Source organism: Heterocephalus glaber, unplaced genomic scaffold (genome assembly GCF_053883595.1).
Source record: "Heterocephalus glaber isolate CG9 unplaced genomic scaffold, H.glaber_assembly_v1.0 deba00001236, whole genome shotgun sequence".
Lineage (NCBI taxonomy): Eukaryota > Metazoa > Chordata > Mammalia > Rodentia > Bathyergidae > Heterocephalus > Heterocephalus glaber.
Window position 1 is genome coordinate 529,919 of NW_028258223.1, and position 13,109 is coordinate 543,027.

Below are 13,109 nucleotides of genomic sequence, written 5' to 3' on the forward strand. Positions count from 1 at the left end.
TTTTTCTTTAAAACAAAGACATCGGTGTGGTTCACAACGCAAAGGATACGGAACTCTATGTAGGGAAATAAATGTCTTTCCTATCCCTTCCTCTCAAACTTCCCACACAAACTGTACTGGTATTTTTGCACAGATGACGATGACGACAAAGGCTGGCCCACCCTTATATCGCTTTTGTCACATGCTAAGCAGCACTTCCATCCCTTTGAAATTTTCACATCTTGTGAGGTGGGAACTGTGGTAAGTGCAGGGATATAAAGATATCAAATGCATTAACATTCTCTCTCCTTTTTAAAAAAGTGGTAGTATACTTCACTGTTCAGCAGCTTGCACATTTACCCCATCCTTGAAGCGGAGTCTCTTTTTTACAGCTAGTGTTTCACTGTGTGGATGTGGGTGTAATGACTTGTCCTCCTTTCCTTACTAGGGAGGTTTATTAAAACGACGACACGGTGACCAACTGGAAGTTTCTAAAATGGGTGTGGGAATGCCAACTACAACATAGCTGGGGAGGACCGCTCAGCTCTGGCTCCGCCTCCTGACCGGAGCTGGAGGGTCCCTCTGACTCTCTAACTACAAAGTCCTCCGCCTAGAAGAGCCGGAAGTGCTTCAGGGCGTTTGCCGGTCTCCGCCTCTTCACTTCCGGTACCAGCTGTGGGGAATCCCTGGTGCAGTCCTCAGTTCTCGGTCGGGAGAATGGCACCTGGCCAGTGCAGTCCTAACACCGACGGCGGACAGCTGCCAAACGCCACCACCTTCCTTCGTAGTTTTGGAACCGTGGCGGAGGATGGGGATGGGTAGTTTTATTCGGTCCAAGTTCCTCCCTCCGCATCACAGAGACGTGGGCCTCCTCCGTCCTAGCCTTCCCAACAGCTCCTGAGTTTCGGCTAGAGCGTCTTCTCGCCGTTTCCTGTCACCGTGGGGCCCGGGGGAGGGGAAGAAGGGGGCGTAGCCGGACAGCAGAAGGACCTCGCGATGCACAGATACCGGAAGTGTTGGGAGGGAGGCGGAAGGGAGGGGGCGTGGCCAGGAAGTGAGGAGGGGCGGGGGGGTTTATGAGGAGGCCGGGGGAGCATTGGAGCAAATTTGCACTCAGGGCCACCTGAGGGACTTGTCCGTGGGGGCTCAGCTCTGTCCCCTCCCCTCGCAGAGACACGGTTGTCGTATGGGAGTAGGGAACTGTGGAGGGGTGTATGGTTGGGGGAATATTTTTCTGGCTGCGCTTCAGGCAGGGTGTGCTGAAGCTGGACTGGGGGTGGGGCCTGGTTGCCCGGGAGTCTAAGAGGGCAGACCCCCCCCCTCCCCCCGCACCCCCCACCGCACCTCTCCACTGGCTGACTGGATACTAAGATGGCTGCCGTTGCCATGACACCCAACCCTGTGCAGACCCTTCAGGAGGAGGCGGTGTGCGCCATCTGCCTCGATTACTTCACGGACCCGGTGTCCATCGGATGCGGGCACAACTTCTGCCGAGTGTGTGTAACCCAGTTGTGGGGCGGGGAAGATGAGGAGGACAGGGATGAGTTGGAGCGGGAGGAGGAGGAGGAGGAGGAGGAGGAGGAAGAGGAGGACGGAGAGGAGGAGGAAGTGGAGGCAGTGGGGGCCAGCGGGGGCTGGGACACTCCCATGCGGGAGGAAGATTTTGAAGGCGACATGGAGGAGGAGGTAGAAGAGGAAGAGGAGGGTGTGTTCTGGACCACTGGCATGGGTGGGTCCAACTGGGACAACATGGACTACGTGTGGGAGGAGGAGGACGAAGAGGAAGACCTGGACTACTATTTGGGGGACATGGAGGACCTGAGAGGGGAGGATGAGGAGGACGAGGAAGAAGTGCTGGAGGAGGATGAGGAAGAGGAGCTAGACCCCGTCACCCCACTGTCCCCACCTCCAGCCCCTCGGAGGTGCTTCACTTGTCCCCAGTGCCGGAAGAGCTTTCCTCGGCGGAGCTTCCGCCCCAACCTGCAGCTGGCCAACATGGTCCAGGTGATTCGGCAGATGCACCCAACCCCGGGGCGAGGGAGCCGCGTGAACGAGCAGGGTATCTGTCCGAAACACCAAGAAGCCCTGAAGCTATTCTGCGAAGTGGATGAAGAGGCCATCTGTGTAGTGTGCCGAGAATCCAGGAGCCACAAACAGCACAGTGTGGTGCCATTGGAAGAGGTGGTGCAGGAGTACAAGGTGAGAGAAGTAAAGAGAGCAGATCGAGTTGTGTGGGGGTGGAGAGGAAGTAAGGGGAACTAGGAAGAGGAGACATCAGTTCCCCTTGAAGAGCTTCCTGTGCTGGTGGGCTGATTCTGTACAAGCACTTAATGGCACCAGGGTGGGTTGCAATGAGAAGGATCCTGTACACACACAAATCAGACACAGTGAAGAAGACTGAGGAAAGAAGCAAGTGGGCCCACGCCAGGTCACTGGGCTGTCTTCTTGGGAGGGGACACTGCAGTTTCACGCTTGCACTGTTGCGGAGAGTGGGGGTGTGAGTGACAGGTTCTTAAGGCTTCACTACCAGTTTGAATTTTTTCTGGGTGAATTTTAAGCCTTCCATTGGGGTTTTTAAAGATGGAAAGAAATGGGGGCCTCAACAAGAAAGGGATCTGAAACCAGCGTGTAGAAATGGGTAGTGTTAGGCCCAAATGCCCTGCACTTGCACCCATCCCATGATATGGCTTGGCTCCCCGCTGGAGAACTGTGGTTGGCACTGCACCAGTTAGATATACTGACCAGAAAAGAGGGAAAGAAGCTTTTGTTTCGGGGTTTTTGAGACAGAGTCCTGTTACATAGTTCAGGCTGGTCTGGAACTCAGGTGATCCTCCTGCCTCAGCCTCCCAAGTGCTGGTCTTACAGGCTTTTGCCACCACACCTCGCTCCTAGAAAAAGGCTTTAAGGTAGGGCCTCTGCCCCACTCTCAAATCTTGGTCACATCTCTGAGTATCTTTGAACTTTAATTTCCCCAGGATTGAGAGTTAATATGGTATTTACTGGGCACTTAATACATACAGTGGGCACTTTTTTTTTTTATACAGTGGGCACTTTTCATGGTTCATCATGTAAGAGTCAACCATCCTGTGAGTTTGATGTTTTCTATTCCCATTTTCCAGATTGGGAAACCGAGGTTTAAATACTGTACACAGGGCCACGAAATGCTAGTAAGTGATGGACTTTGTTATGACTGTTTTTGCCCCTGGGATATACTGTTAATAATGACACCATGATTTGTATGTTTGCTTTTACTTTGAGTTTTCTGACATGTGATTTTTCTTCTTGGAGTCTGATTCTAATTTGGTTAATGTCTTGCTTTCTACCTGTGAGCCTAACTCTTTGGACATAAGTAAAGGAGATTTGTTTGAGTCACTAGCTCAAATAGGACTACTCTGCAATGGCCTGAGTAGGTTTGAAGCAGTAGGACCAGCAGGAAGATAATGTAGCCTCTGTTTGGTCTGCACAGAGCTCTTTTATTTTGACTGGTGTTTTCACCTTTTCTAATTCCTTCATTAATTTATATTCCTTCATAAACTACAGTATTATTACTACAGTTTTTTTGTTTTTTTTTTTAAACAGGCTCTTGCTATGTAGTAAGGCTGACCTTGAACTCATGGCAGTATTCCTGCCTCAGCCTCCTAAGTGCTGTGATTATAGGTATGTGCCACCACACCCAGCATCATTACAATTTTAGAGTAATGTGTTTGAGGTTTCTTAGCTCTGAGTGGCAAACTAAGACCAACTATCATTACTTCATCTCACTGCACACAGTGATTGTCAAGCCTGGCTGATTGTCAGAGTTACTAGGGGAGGTTTTCAAAGTACAGTTGCCCCTACCCTAGAGATTCTGAATCGGTGAAGAGTATATGTTTAGAAAGCCCAGCCTGAGTGTAGTGGTGCACACTTGTAATCCCAGCACTCTGGGAGGCAGAGGCAGGAGGAATGCATGTTTGAGCCCAGCATAGGCCACATAGGGATTCTTCATAACACCCTGTCTCAAAATAAAATAAAAAATAAAAACAGAGCTGGGGATGTAGCTCAGTGTGAAGGCCCTGGATTCAGTCATGGTAATTGTTGCATTTCACATTGTCTACTTGATAAGATCTACCTTTTTAGGCGAGGTTGTCAGGAACTTTTGTCCTTTTTATATTCCCTCAGCTAAGTAGCTGAACCCATCATAAAATGTATGGTCAGTTTGTTAATTGGAATGCAGGGCTGATTATCCATGGGTGTTCTATCCTTTTTTTTCATCTGTAGGACTACAGTACTTCTGAAACTAGATTTTAATTTGTATTAGCCACATTTTTTGAATGCCTGATGTCTGAAAACCCTGGACTCGGTGCCAAAGTTGATGAGAAATTAAAAGAAGTTATAATCCCTAGCTTGGATTCTATTTGAAGCCAGATTAACAGTTAATCTCAGGCTGGGGATGTAGCTCAGTGATAGAACACTAGCCTAGCTTGTACAAAGGCCTGGGTTCAATCCTCAGATTTAAAAAAAAAAAAAGGTGAGCATGGTGGCATATGCCTGTAATCCCAGCACTTGGGAGGCTGAGAAAGGAGAATTGCCTCTGTTTGAGGCCAGCCTGGGCTACACAGTGAATTCAAGGCCAGCCTGAACAGCATGGTGGAACTCTGTCTCAAAAAACAAAACGAAACACTTAATCTGACATAAACTGATCAGCAAATGAAAATGTCGAATGCACTTGGTTATGCAGATATAATTTGAGTGAGTCCCTTTCAGATTTATAGGCTGTTGTATATAGGTAGGTGATTTATCCTTCTTATACACCAGCACTAACTTGATACAGTGTTGTTTTGTAGAAATATTTTCTTATTGAGTGGGTAGTTGCACAAATTGCACATAAACAAAGCTCCTAAAAAGTTAAATGTCTGAAAATTTCGCTTAAATAGTACTCTTAGATTTGTGCTTATGAATTCTTTGTTAGTAATTCAATAAAAATATTATTTTGTTATGAATTTTGAATATAGATTATTGACTACTGTGAAGAAATAGTAATATTAAAAGGCAAAATTTGTGAAGTTATTCTAATAGAATAATGGTAAATTTATTATTGTAATTTTTTTCCATAGCCACTTGTGCAACAACTGCCTTTTGTCACTAGCAGCTTTGTACTTAGGTAGCATCTGCTAGGTAACATTTTCGGATTTTTTGCCAAGACACTATGCTAAGTACACTATCCATGAGGTAATTTTTTTTTTTAAGACTTCAAAGGAGTTTTATTTTCCTAAGGGCCTAGGGGGACTTTACAAGAGTCTGAAACCAATAACTGGAAAGGAAGATAAATAAAATACAAAGCCAGTATGTTGTGACAAAACTCCAGAAAACACTGACAAAAATCTTTATAGTTTAAAACTGCTCCATAAAGTATATTCTATTTCCATTTTAAGCTGAGGAAACTGGAAGCATGACTTGTTTCAGATCATCTAGCCGCATTCCTGTCCTGATTGGAGTCTAGGTTTGAGTTCTACTCTGCTGTTTTCCACCAAGGAAAAGAAGGGGTACAAGGCAGAAGTAGAAGACATAAAAAAAGGAAAGAACTAGGTGAGGCTTATTTCATACATTTTAGTCTAAACAGGTCTTTATTTTTATTTTTTTGGTTTTTGAGACATGGTCTCACTATGCAGTTCAGGCTGGCCCTGAACTCACTATGTAGCCCAGAATGGCCTCAGATTCTCAATGATGGATGGGTGTGGTGGCACATGCCTGTAATCCTAGAACTTGGGAGGAGGCCGGAGGATCACCTTGGGCTACACAGTGAGTTCAAGCCCAGCTTGAAATACACAGTGAAACCCTGTCTCAAAAAACAAAAACAAAAACTCTCAATGATTTTCCTACATCAGCCTTCTGATTGCTGGGATTGTAGGTATGTACCACCATGCCCAGCTTTAACAGGCTTTTAAAGAAAGACTCAGCTACAAATTGTTGGAAAACAAAGCGCATGTGCCTAATTGCTTTAGTTGTAAATTTAGAAAAAAGGAGCTGGGCCTGGTGGCACATGCCTATAATCCCACAGTCTGAGAGACTGAGGCAGGAGGATGCAAATTTAGGCCTGAGGGAATAGGTGGGTAGCTTGGGCAATTTAGGGACTAAGTGAGAGCCTGTCTCAAATAAAAGGGCTGGGGATATAACTCCGTGTGAAGGCACTGAGTCCATTAACCAGTACCAAAGAAAAAAGTTTTTTGTTTATATTTTCCATTTAGCAAATAATTAAGTAGAAGAGAAAACAGAAACAAATATTAAGTGGAAGCAGGGACCCAGTACAGTGCCCTGGGAGAAGCACACTTTTTAAAATTAGTGCTGTGGGAAGTAGTGTGAAAGTTTTATTCCCATTTCCTTGAGATCACAGAGAAACTTGGGGACCCGGAGAATCAGGCCTGTGGTCATGGAGATGGTTTTTAAAGGAAGACTGCTTTGGATGCAATTATAGGTAAAAAAAATACAGATTGTTGCCCAATGTGGTGATGTGTGCCTATAATCCCAGCACGTGGGAGGCTGAGGCAGGAAGATTGCCACAAGTTCAAGGCCAGCCAGGGCTCCTAGTGACTTCAAGTTGAACTACATAGAAAGACCCTGTCTCAAAGTGTTGTTTTACTTGACTGAAATTAGAGGGATGGTATAGGAGGTGGAGCCAAAAAATGTAAGGGTCAATAATTTGGAAGTGATTGAGAACCACTCAAAGATTTTTAGCATGGGCACAAGATCATCAGAAAAGTATTTAGAGATGAAGGTTGTAAGGAAGATCAATAAGGACTTCATGTGGTAAGGGGCTTTAAGCCATGTTCACCTCACCTATTGATTGTAGAGCTTTGTAGCCATAAGGATCTCACCTTTAGAGAATGCACAAAGGGCTTCTCTGTGTGAGAATAGGGGAGGATTGGAGGCTTTTGGTGTCATCTGAGAAAAGAGTGGGGAGGAGGAAAAGCTTGACCTCTATGCTGGGTCATCCAGCTCTGAGACCCACCCCACCAGGGAGAATTGGAGAGGTAGGCTCTGAAGGACAGGACCTCTCCTGGCCTGCCCCTCTAACCTGCTCTTGCATGTTCCCTCAGGCCAAGCTGCAGGGACATGTGGAACCCCTTAGGAAGCACCTGGAGGCTGTGCAGAAGATGAAGGCCAAGGAGGAAAGGCGAGTGACAGAGCTAAAGGTGGGTGAATGTCCTTCCACAGGCTGATTTTGTGATCAGGGCAAAGAAAATGGGGCTGCCCACTCACAAGTGATGACTAGATTCTCAGGAGGGTACAGCAAGGCCTGGGAGAGGGATAGATGCTTTCCCATGGACCTGAGGAAATGAAGCTTCAAGGGTTGGGAAACATGTTACTGGCCTGGCAAGGTTGGGTGGCTGGCCCAAGGCTGCAGAGCAAGGCCTTCTGTCCAGACACCTAACCCGACAGTGGCTAGGACAGTGAGCAGAAGGGGGCAAAACCTACACAGCAGCCATCAGAGAAGCCCCAGGTCTCAGGATAAATAGAAGTGGCTGGCAGAGTCACTGTGAGCATGAGAGAGATGTGGTCCTGAGAGGCTTTTGATGTTCCAAGAGGGGCCCAAGGTATGTAGAGGAAGGAAGGAATTAGTGAACATTAGCATTGCAGGGACCTACCGTTTCATAGTTCAGTGTTTCTTAGCCCTTTTTCATTATTACTCACCCCTCCTCATGGAGTCTTTTAAAATATTCTCCCATTAATTCCTCCCTCCTCTCCCTCTCTGCCTGTCTTTGTATATAAGTCCAGTAGGCCTGCTGGAATGGACTGGGACTGTGAACTTCAGAGACCAAACCAGGACATTTCTTTCTGTCTCTTCCTCTCCCTTCCAGCACCTGCCTGTGGTCAGAATCTGGCATTGCCACTTCTCATTGTCACCTACACATTAGGAACTCTGCCATTGGCAAATACATAGCACTGAATAGTAGAATGTGAGTCTGGGAGTCATTCTCCCTCTGACAAACTACCCAAATTGATACTTTTGGGCTCTCTGGGATGAATAGATGTGCCAGATCTGAGTACCATTCAGTCACAGAGTGAAACTGGTGTGATAGCTTCATTTCTCACCCACTTGGCCTACCAGGATCTCCTTCCTACTCTGGCTACTCTTTGTCCAGAGAATGTCTCCAGCTGATAGTAATGGGTGGAAAATGTTCCTACATCCCAGGTTGGTCCAAGCAAATTGGGTGAGATTAGACAGGTTTGTTTCTTTATACAATATAGAGTTGGTCCTTTGTATCCATGAGTTCCACATCCATGCATTCACCCAACTTTAGATTGAAAGTATTTGGGAAAAACAACTGCATCTGTACTTAACATGTATGGACCTTTTTCCCTTGTCATTAGTCCCTAAATAATACACTAGAACAACTGTTTGCATAGCATCTACATTGTCTTTGGTATTATAAGTAATGTAAGTGTGTTTCATGTATGTAGGGCTTGCAAGGCAGGTGGCAGAACCACTGAGCTAAATCCCCGGCTCTAGATTTTGTTATTCTGGAACTAAGCCCCCTTGAATACCTGGGGACCCCATACCTACATAATATCCTTGATTTTGTCTCTTCGCCCTCAAAATGTAAAATATTCTCTGTCTGACCTTTACAGAAGAGTTTGCTGATTCCTGATCTAAAGGGCTTGAGTGACTCTCCTAAAGTCACAGTAACTAGCTGGGTGTGGTGGCACAGGCCTATAATCCCAGCACTAGGGAGGCTGAGGCAGAAGGATCACTCCAGGTAGGCCAGCCTGGGATACATAATGAGTTCAAGGCCATCCTAGACTAATAGTGAGACCATGTCTCAAACAAAACAAAAATAAACAAAAACAGAAAAGTTATTATACTTAACTGTATAGTGAGAACTCTAACATCATTTCTTGATTCCTGAATTCTCTTGATTTAAAAAGTACTTGCTTTTGTCGCAGTTGGCACTATACCAGAGTCTGACAACACTGTTGAAAAAAGACATACCTACTCCCTGCCACTGAATGCTTAAGGTACAGTAAGGGAGAATTTTAAAAACTAGCTCATTATAAACATACATACAGCATGGAGGGAAAACTGATATTTATGGAGGTAGTGCTGATTAAGATCTGGAGGGGAAAAGTTAGTTTTGGAACATGTAAATTTAAACTCAGAGAGGCAAGTTAGGTGTAGATAAGTGTACCAAGTTGGTGAGTTTAGGACCAGTGTGCCAGAAATAGACATGGGGAATAAGGGCTCCTTTGGCTTGGATTGAGAGGCAGCAGTTAGAAAACTGGAGGTTTACCTTCTCATATGTTTAGGTGGTATCTACATATCCTTTGCATCATTCCAGAGCCAGATGAAGTCAGAGCTGGCAGCTGTGGCCTCAGAGTTTGGGCGGCTAACACGGTTTCTGGCTGAAGAGCAGGCAGGGCTGGAGAGGCGCCTCCGAGAGATGCATGAAGCTCAGCTGGGGCATGCTGGCGCAGTGGCCAGCCGCCTCACAGAGCAGGCTGCCCAGCTGAGCCGCCTGCTGGCTGAGGCCCAGGAGAGGAGTCAGCAGGGGGGCCTTCGGCTACTCCAGGTGAGCAGTCCTCCCCCATTCCCCTAGCTCCCTGTATTTCCTACTCAGAGCTGCCTCTTTTCTCACTGTGAAGTACCCAGTGATTTAACCAAGAAATTACTACCATTTTCTTTTTTTGGTACTGGGTATCGAACTCAGGACCTTGCACTTGCAAGGCAGGCACGGTGCCACTGAGCTAAATCCCCAGCCCACCAAAAATGCTTTTTTGAAGCTAGAGACTGTTGAATGTGATGTAAATGAAAGGAAGGAAGATTAAGTTTAGGAGGGGTTTAAGTGCATTAAGAGAATAATTTTTGACAGTGACATCCTGAAAAAGATGACCAAATCATATTGTGAAAATTCTTTGTACTGAGCTCACAGCAGGATGAAATAAATTAGGTGTGGTGAGGCCTGGGGGGTGGTGGAGGTTGAGGTGGATGCAAGTTTATTAAGAGCTCTGCCACTCCCTTCCAGATCAAGTTCAGTCCTTTCTCTGGCTGGAGATTAGGAGAAAATAGTTGTCTCTGTATGGCTGACACTCTCTTTATCTCTTTCTCCCTCTCCTTTTTATTATTCCCAGGACATCAAGGAGACTTTCAATAGGTGTGTTCCCACGCTACCCTCTGTGACCCAGTAGCATCTGGTTCCCCGTCCCTGCCTTTCTTGGGTACCCCTCTCCTCTCCTTCCTTCCCTAGGACCTGACATTCTGTTTCCTGGACCCTCCTCTCCTTCCCCTCAGCTTCTGCTTTTCCCTCTGGGATTACCATGGTCCCACCCCCTGCCCGGTCCCCTTCCTCTAGGTGTGAAGAGGTACAGCTGCAGCCCCCAGAGATCTGGTCCCCTGACCCATGCCAACCCCATAGCCATGACTTCCTGACAGATGCCATCGTGAGGAAAATGAGCCGGATGTTCTGTCAGGCTGCGAGAGGTAGGGAGGTCACATATAAGACCTTCCTTTGCCTTTCCTTTCAGACCTGAGATTGGGTTCTGAGGAAGATGGGCCCTGTGGAAGTGTAGGGGGCTGAGAGGGAGCAGGTTACAAGTAGACCACTCTGGGATTTCAAGCCAGAGTAGCTTCTGTCCTAGCCCAGGTAGGTTTTGGGTGAGGTGGCAAGGGCCAGGGACAGGGGAAGGCCTGTCAGGTGTCCTGGGAACAAGAATGGGGAAAGGGGTGGAGCCCGAAAGAAAGTGAGCCTGGCCTTTATGTATGATGGTGCGGGGAGCTGAGGAAAGCTGGATGGGGTCTATGAACAGAACAGGGGGAGCAAGGACAGGAAAGGCCCAACCTGTGGAGTCGGCTGCTGATTGGGAACAGTTGTTCCAGCCCTGGCGTATTTGTCCTCCCTCCTCCCAAGTGGACCTGACGCTGGACCCTGACACGGCTCACCCTGCCCTGATGCTGTCCCCCGACCGCCGGGGTGTCCGCTTGGCAGAGCGGCGGCAGGAGGTTGCTGACCATCCCAAGCGCTTCTCGGCTGACTGCTGCGTACTGGGGGCCCAGGGCTTCCGCTCTGGCCGGCACTACTGGGAGGTAGAGGTGGGCGGGCGGCGGGGTTGGGCGGTGGGTGCTGCCCGTGAGTCAACCCATCCTAAAGAAAAGGTGGGCTCCGGGAGTCCCGCTGTGGGCAGTGGGGATGCCAGCTCCTCACGCCATCACCATCGCCGTCGCCGTCTCCACCTGCCCCAGCAGCCCTTACTCCAGCGGGAAGTGTGGTGTGTGGGCACAAATGGCAAACGATACCAGGCCCAGAGCTCGACAGAGCAGACACTGCTGAGCCCAAGTGAGAAGCCACGGCGCTTCGGGGTGTACCTGGACTATGAGGCTGGGCGCCTGGGCTTCTACAATGCGGAGACTCTAGCCCACGTGCACACCTTCTCAGCTGCCTTCCTGGGCGAGCGTGTCTTCCCCTTTTTCCGGGTGCTCTCAAAGGGAACCCGCATCAAGCTTTGCCCTTGATTAGCCTGCCACCCGCAGGGGCCCCTCTGGTCAGCACTAGGGGGGCGGGTGGTGGTGGATGGTGGCCCATTACTGCATTGTTTCCTGCTTTCCCTTGACCCCAGGCCCCTGCTTCTCCCCCTAGGAACCTAAGAACCCTCCTGGCCTCCAGCTCTGCCTTTTCTCACCTACTGTGTCTGCCCAACAGGTCTGCATGGGTCTCTGATAATGAGAACAACTGCTTGGTTTTCCTTCCCTGTCTGCCTAGTCCAGTCCAGCCCTTGGGAGTTTCGAGTAGGAAAGATTGTAATTTGATTCCTTCTTTCCCTCACCCTTGCTCTTCAACCATTATGTCAGTTCTAAGGGTAGAGGGCTTGGGCAAGACTCATAACATCCCCATCTTGTTTCCTGGTGCAAACTTTAGATGGGATTTGGAAACTTTTGGGGGAGCCATGCTGGGCAAAAGGGTCAAGCTGGGTAAAGAAATGTCTGCTTTCTTGGGGAAGTAGGAGGGATTCTAAGCTTTCCTTCCACCCCTAATTTCTACCTCCTTAGACTGGTCAGAATTTAGCCCAGTGAGATGACTGATATGGTTTGAACTACAGTACATGCTATTACATCCACCAATAAATTATTCCTACACCCATCCTTTTCCCAGCACTCAATCTAAAGAGCAAAACTCCCTACCTTACCCCTCTAGGCCTTTTCATCACCAGGGCCGTTTCGTTTGTCCACTGGAGCTGCTTTTAGTTTTCAGCCTCTCCCAAAGCCTTTGAATTCCATTTGACAAGCTCTGAGGGGAAGCCCAGGGACAAGGATTTGGGTGCCTGGGAGAGACTTGGGCACAATATATTTTTCTAGTAACTCCTTGCTGTCACTTAATCAGTTTTTGTTCATGGCTGAGGTCAATTTATATGTTCCTGGGGAAAAGGGAAAGGTGAAAATTGTGTTGCAGAAATAAAATGTTTATTTGCTTCTTCTGTGGAGACCATTTCTTTTGACCAACAGAATGTGAGGATCTCCCTTTAAGTGTGCCCCCCCCCCCAACTGGGGATTGAATTCAGGACCTTGCACTTGCTAGGCAGGGGCAGGACTGATGAGTTATGTCTGTCACACCTGGAACCTGTTCATACTACAGGATCCTTTCTCAAGGACTGAGCTACTATAACCACCTCCCCTCAACACTACCTGATTTAATGGCACATGACTTAGAATCTATTTTGAGATTATTTGCCACTCTATTTCTGCTTTGAGATGCTAGGAAAGACTGAAGTTTCCTCAAAAACCTTCACAAAGACAAAACCAGGACCTTGGGACACATTTCCAGTGTGAGCACATACAACTGAATCAGAAGCACCAGGTTTCCTTACCACTATGAAGTGACTAAAGACATGAAGGGTGCATACAGGCCTTTAATATGCTGTGGCTGTTTACCCAGAACTGCACAACTGTGCACTGCAACATGGTCCCTCCCTTCCTCTTACTATAAGACCCTTGCCCACCTTTAGATTCGAGGCAAAGAGACCCTACATCTCCAGAGCTAACTTTGAACAAATCTTTCCCCAAAATATGTGGGGTGTTTATCATTTGGTTAGCAGCAAAGGAACCTGAATGGTGATTAAAAGTACCACCACTTGGGCTGGGGATTTAGTTCAGTGGTTTCACTGCC

The 13,109-nt window shown here is 47.7% G+C and overlaps 1 protein-coding gene across 1 annotated transcript; it reads left to right on the forward strand.

The window, feature by feature from the left end:
• The first annotated feature begins 1,037 nt into the window (after positions 1-1,037).
• Positions 1,038-12,420, forward strand: Trim41 (tripartite motif containing 41). Its single transcript, XM_004875126.4, has 6 exons — positions 1,038-2,178; positions 7,053-7,148; positions 9,294-9,524; positions 10,084-10,106; positions 10,305-10,432; positions 10,860-12,420. Exons 1-6 carry the CDS (start codon positions 1,351-1,353, stop codon positions 11,459-11,461), a joined length of 1,908 nt encoding a protein of 635 aa, XP_004875183.1. The 5' UTR covers positions 1,038-1,350; the 3' UTR covers positions 11,462-12,420.
• Positions 12,421-13,109: the final 689 nt, after the last annotated feature.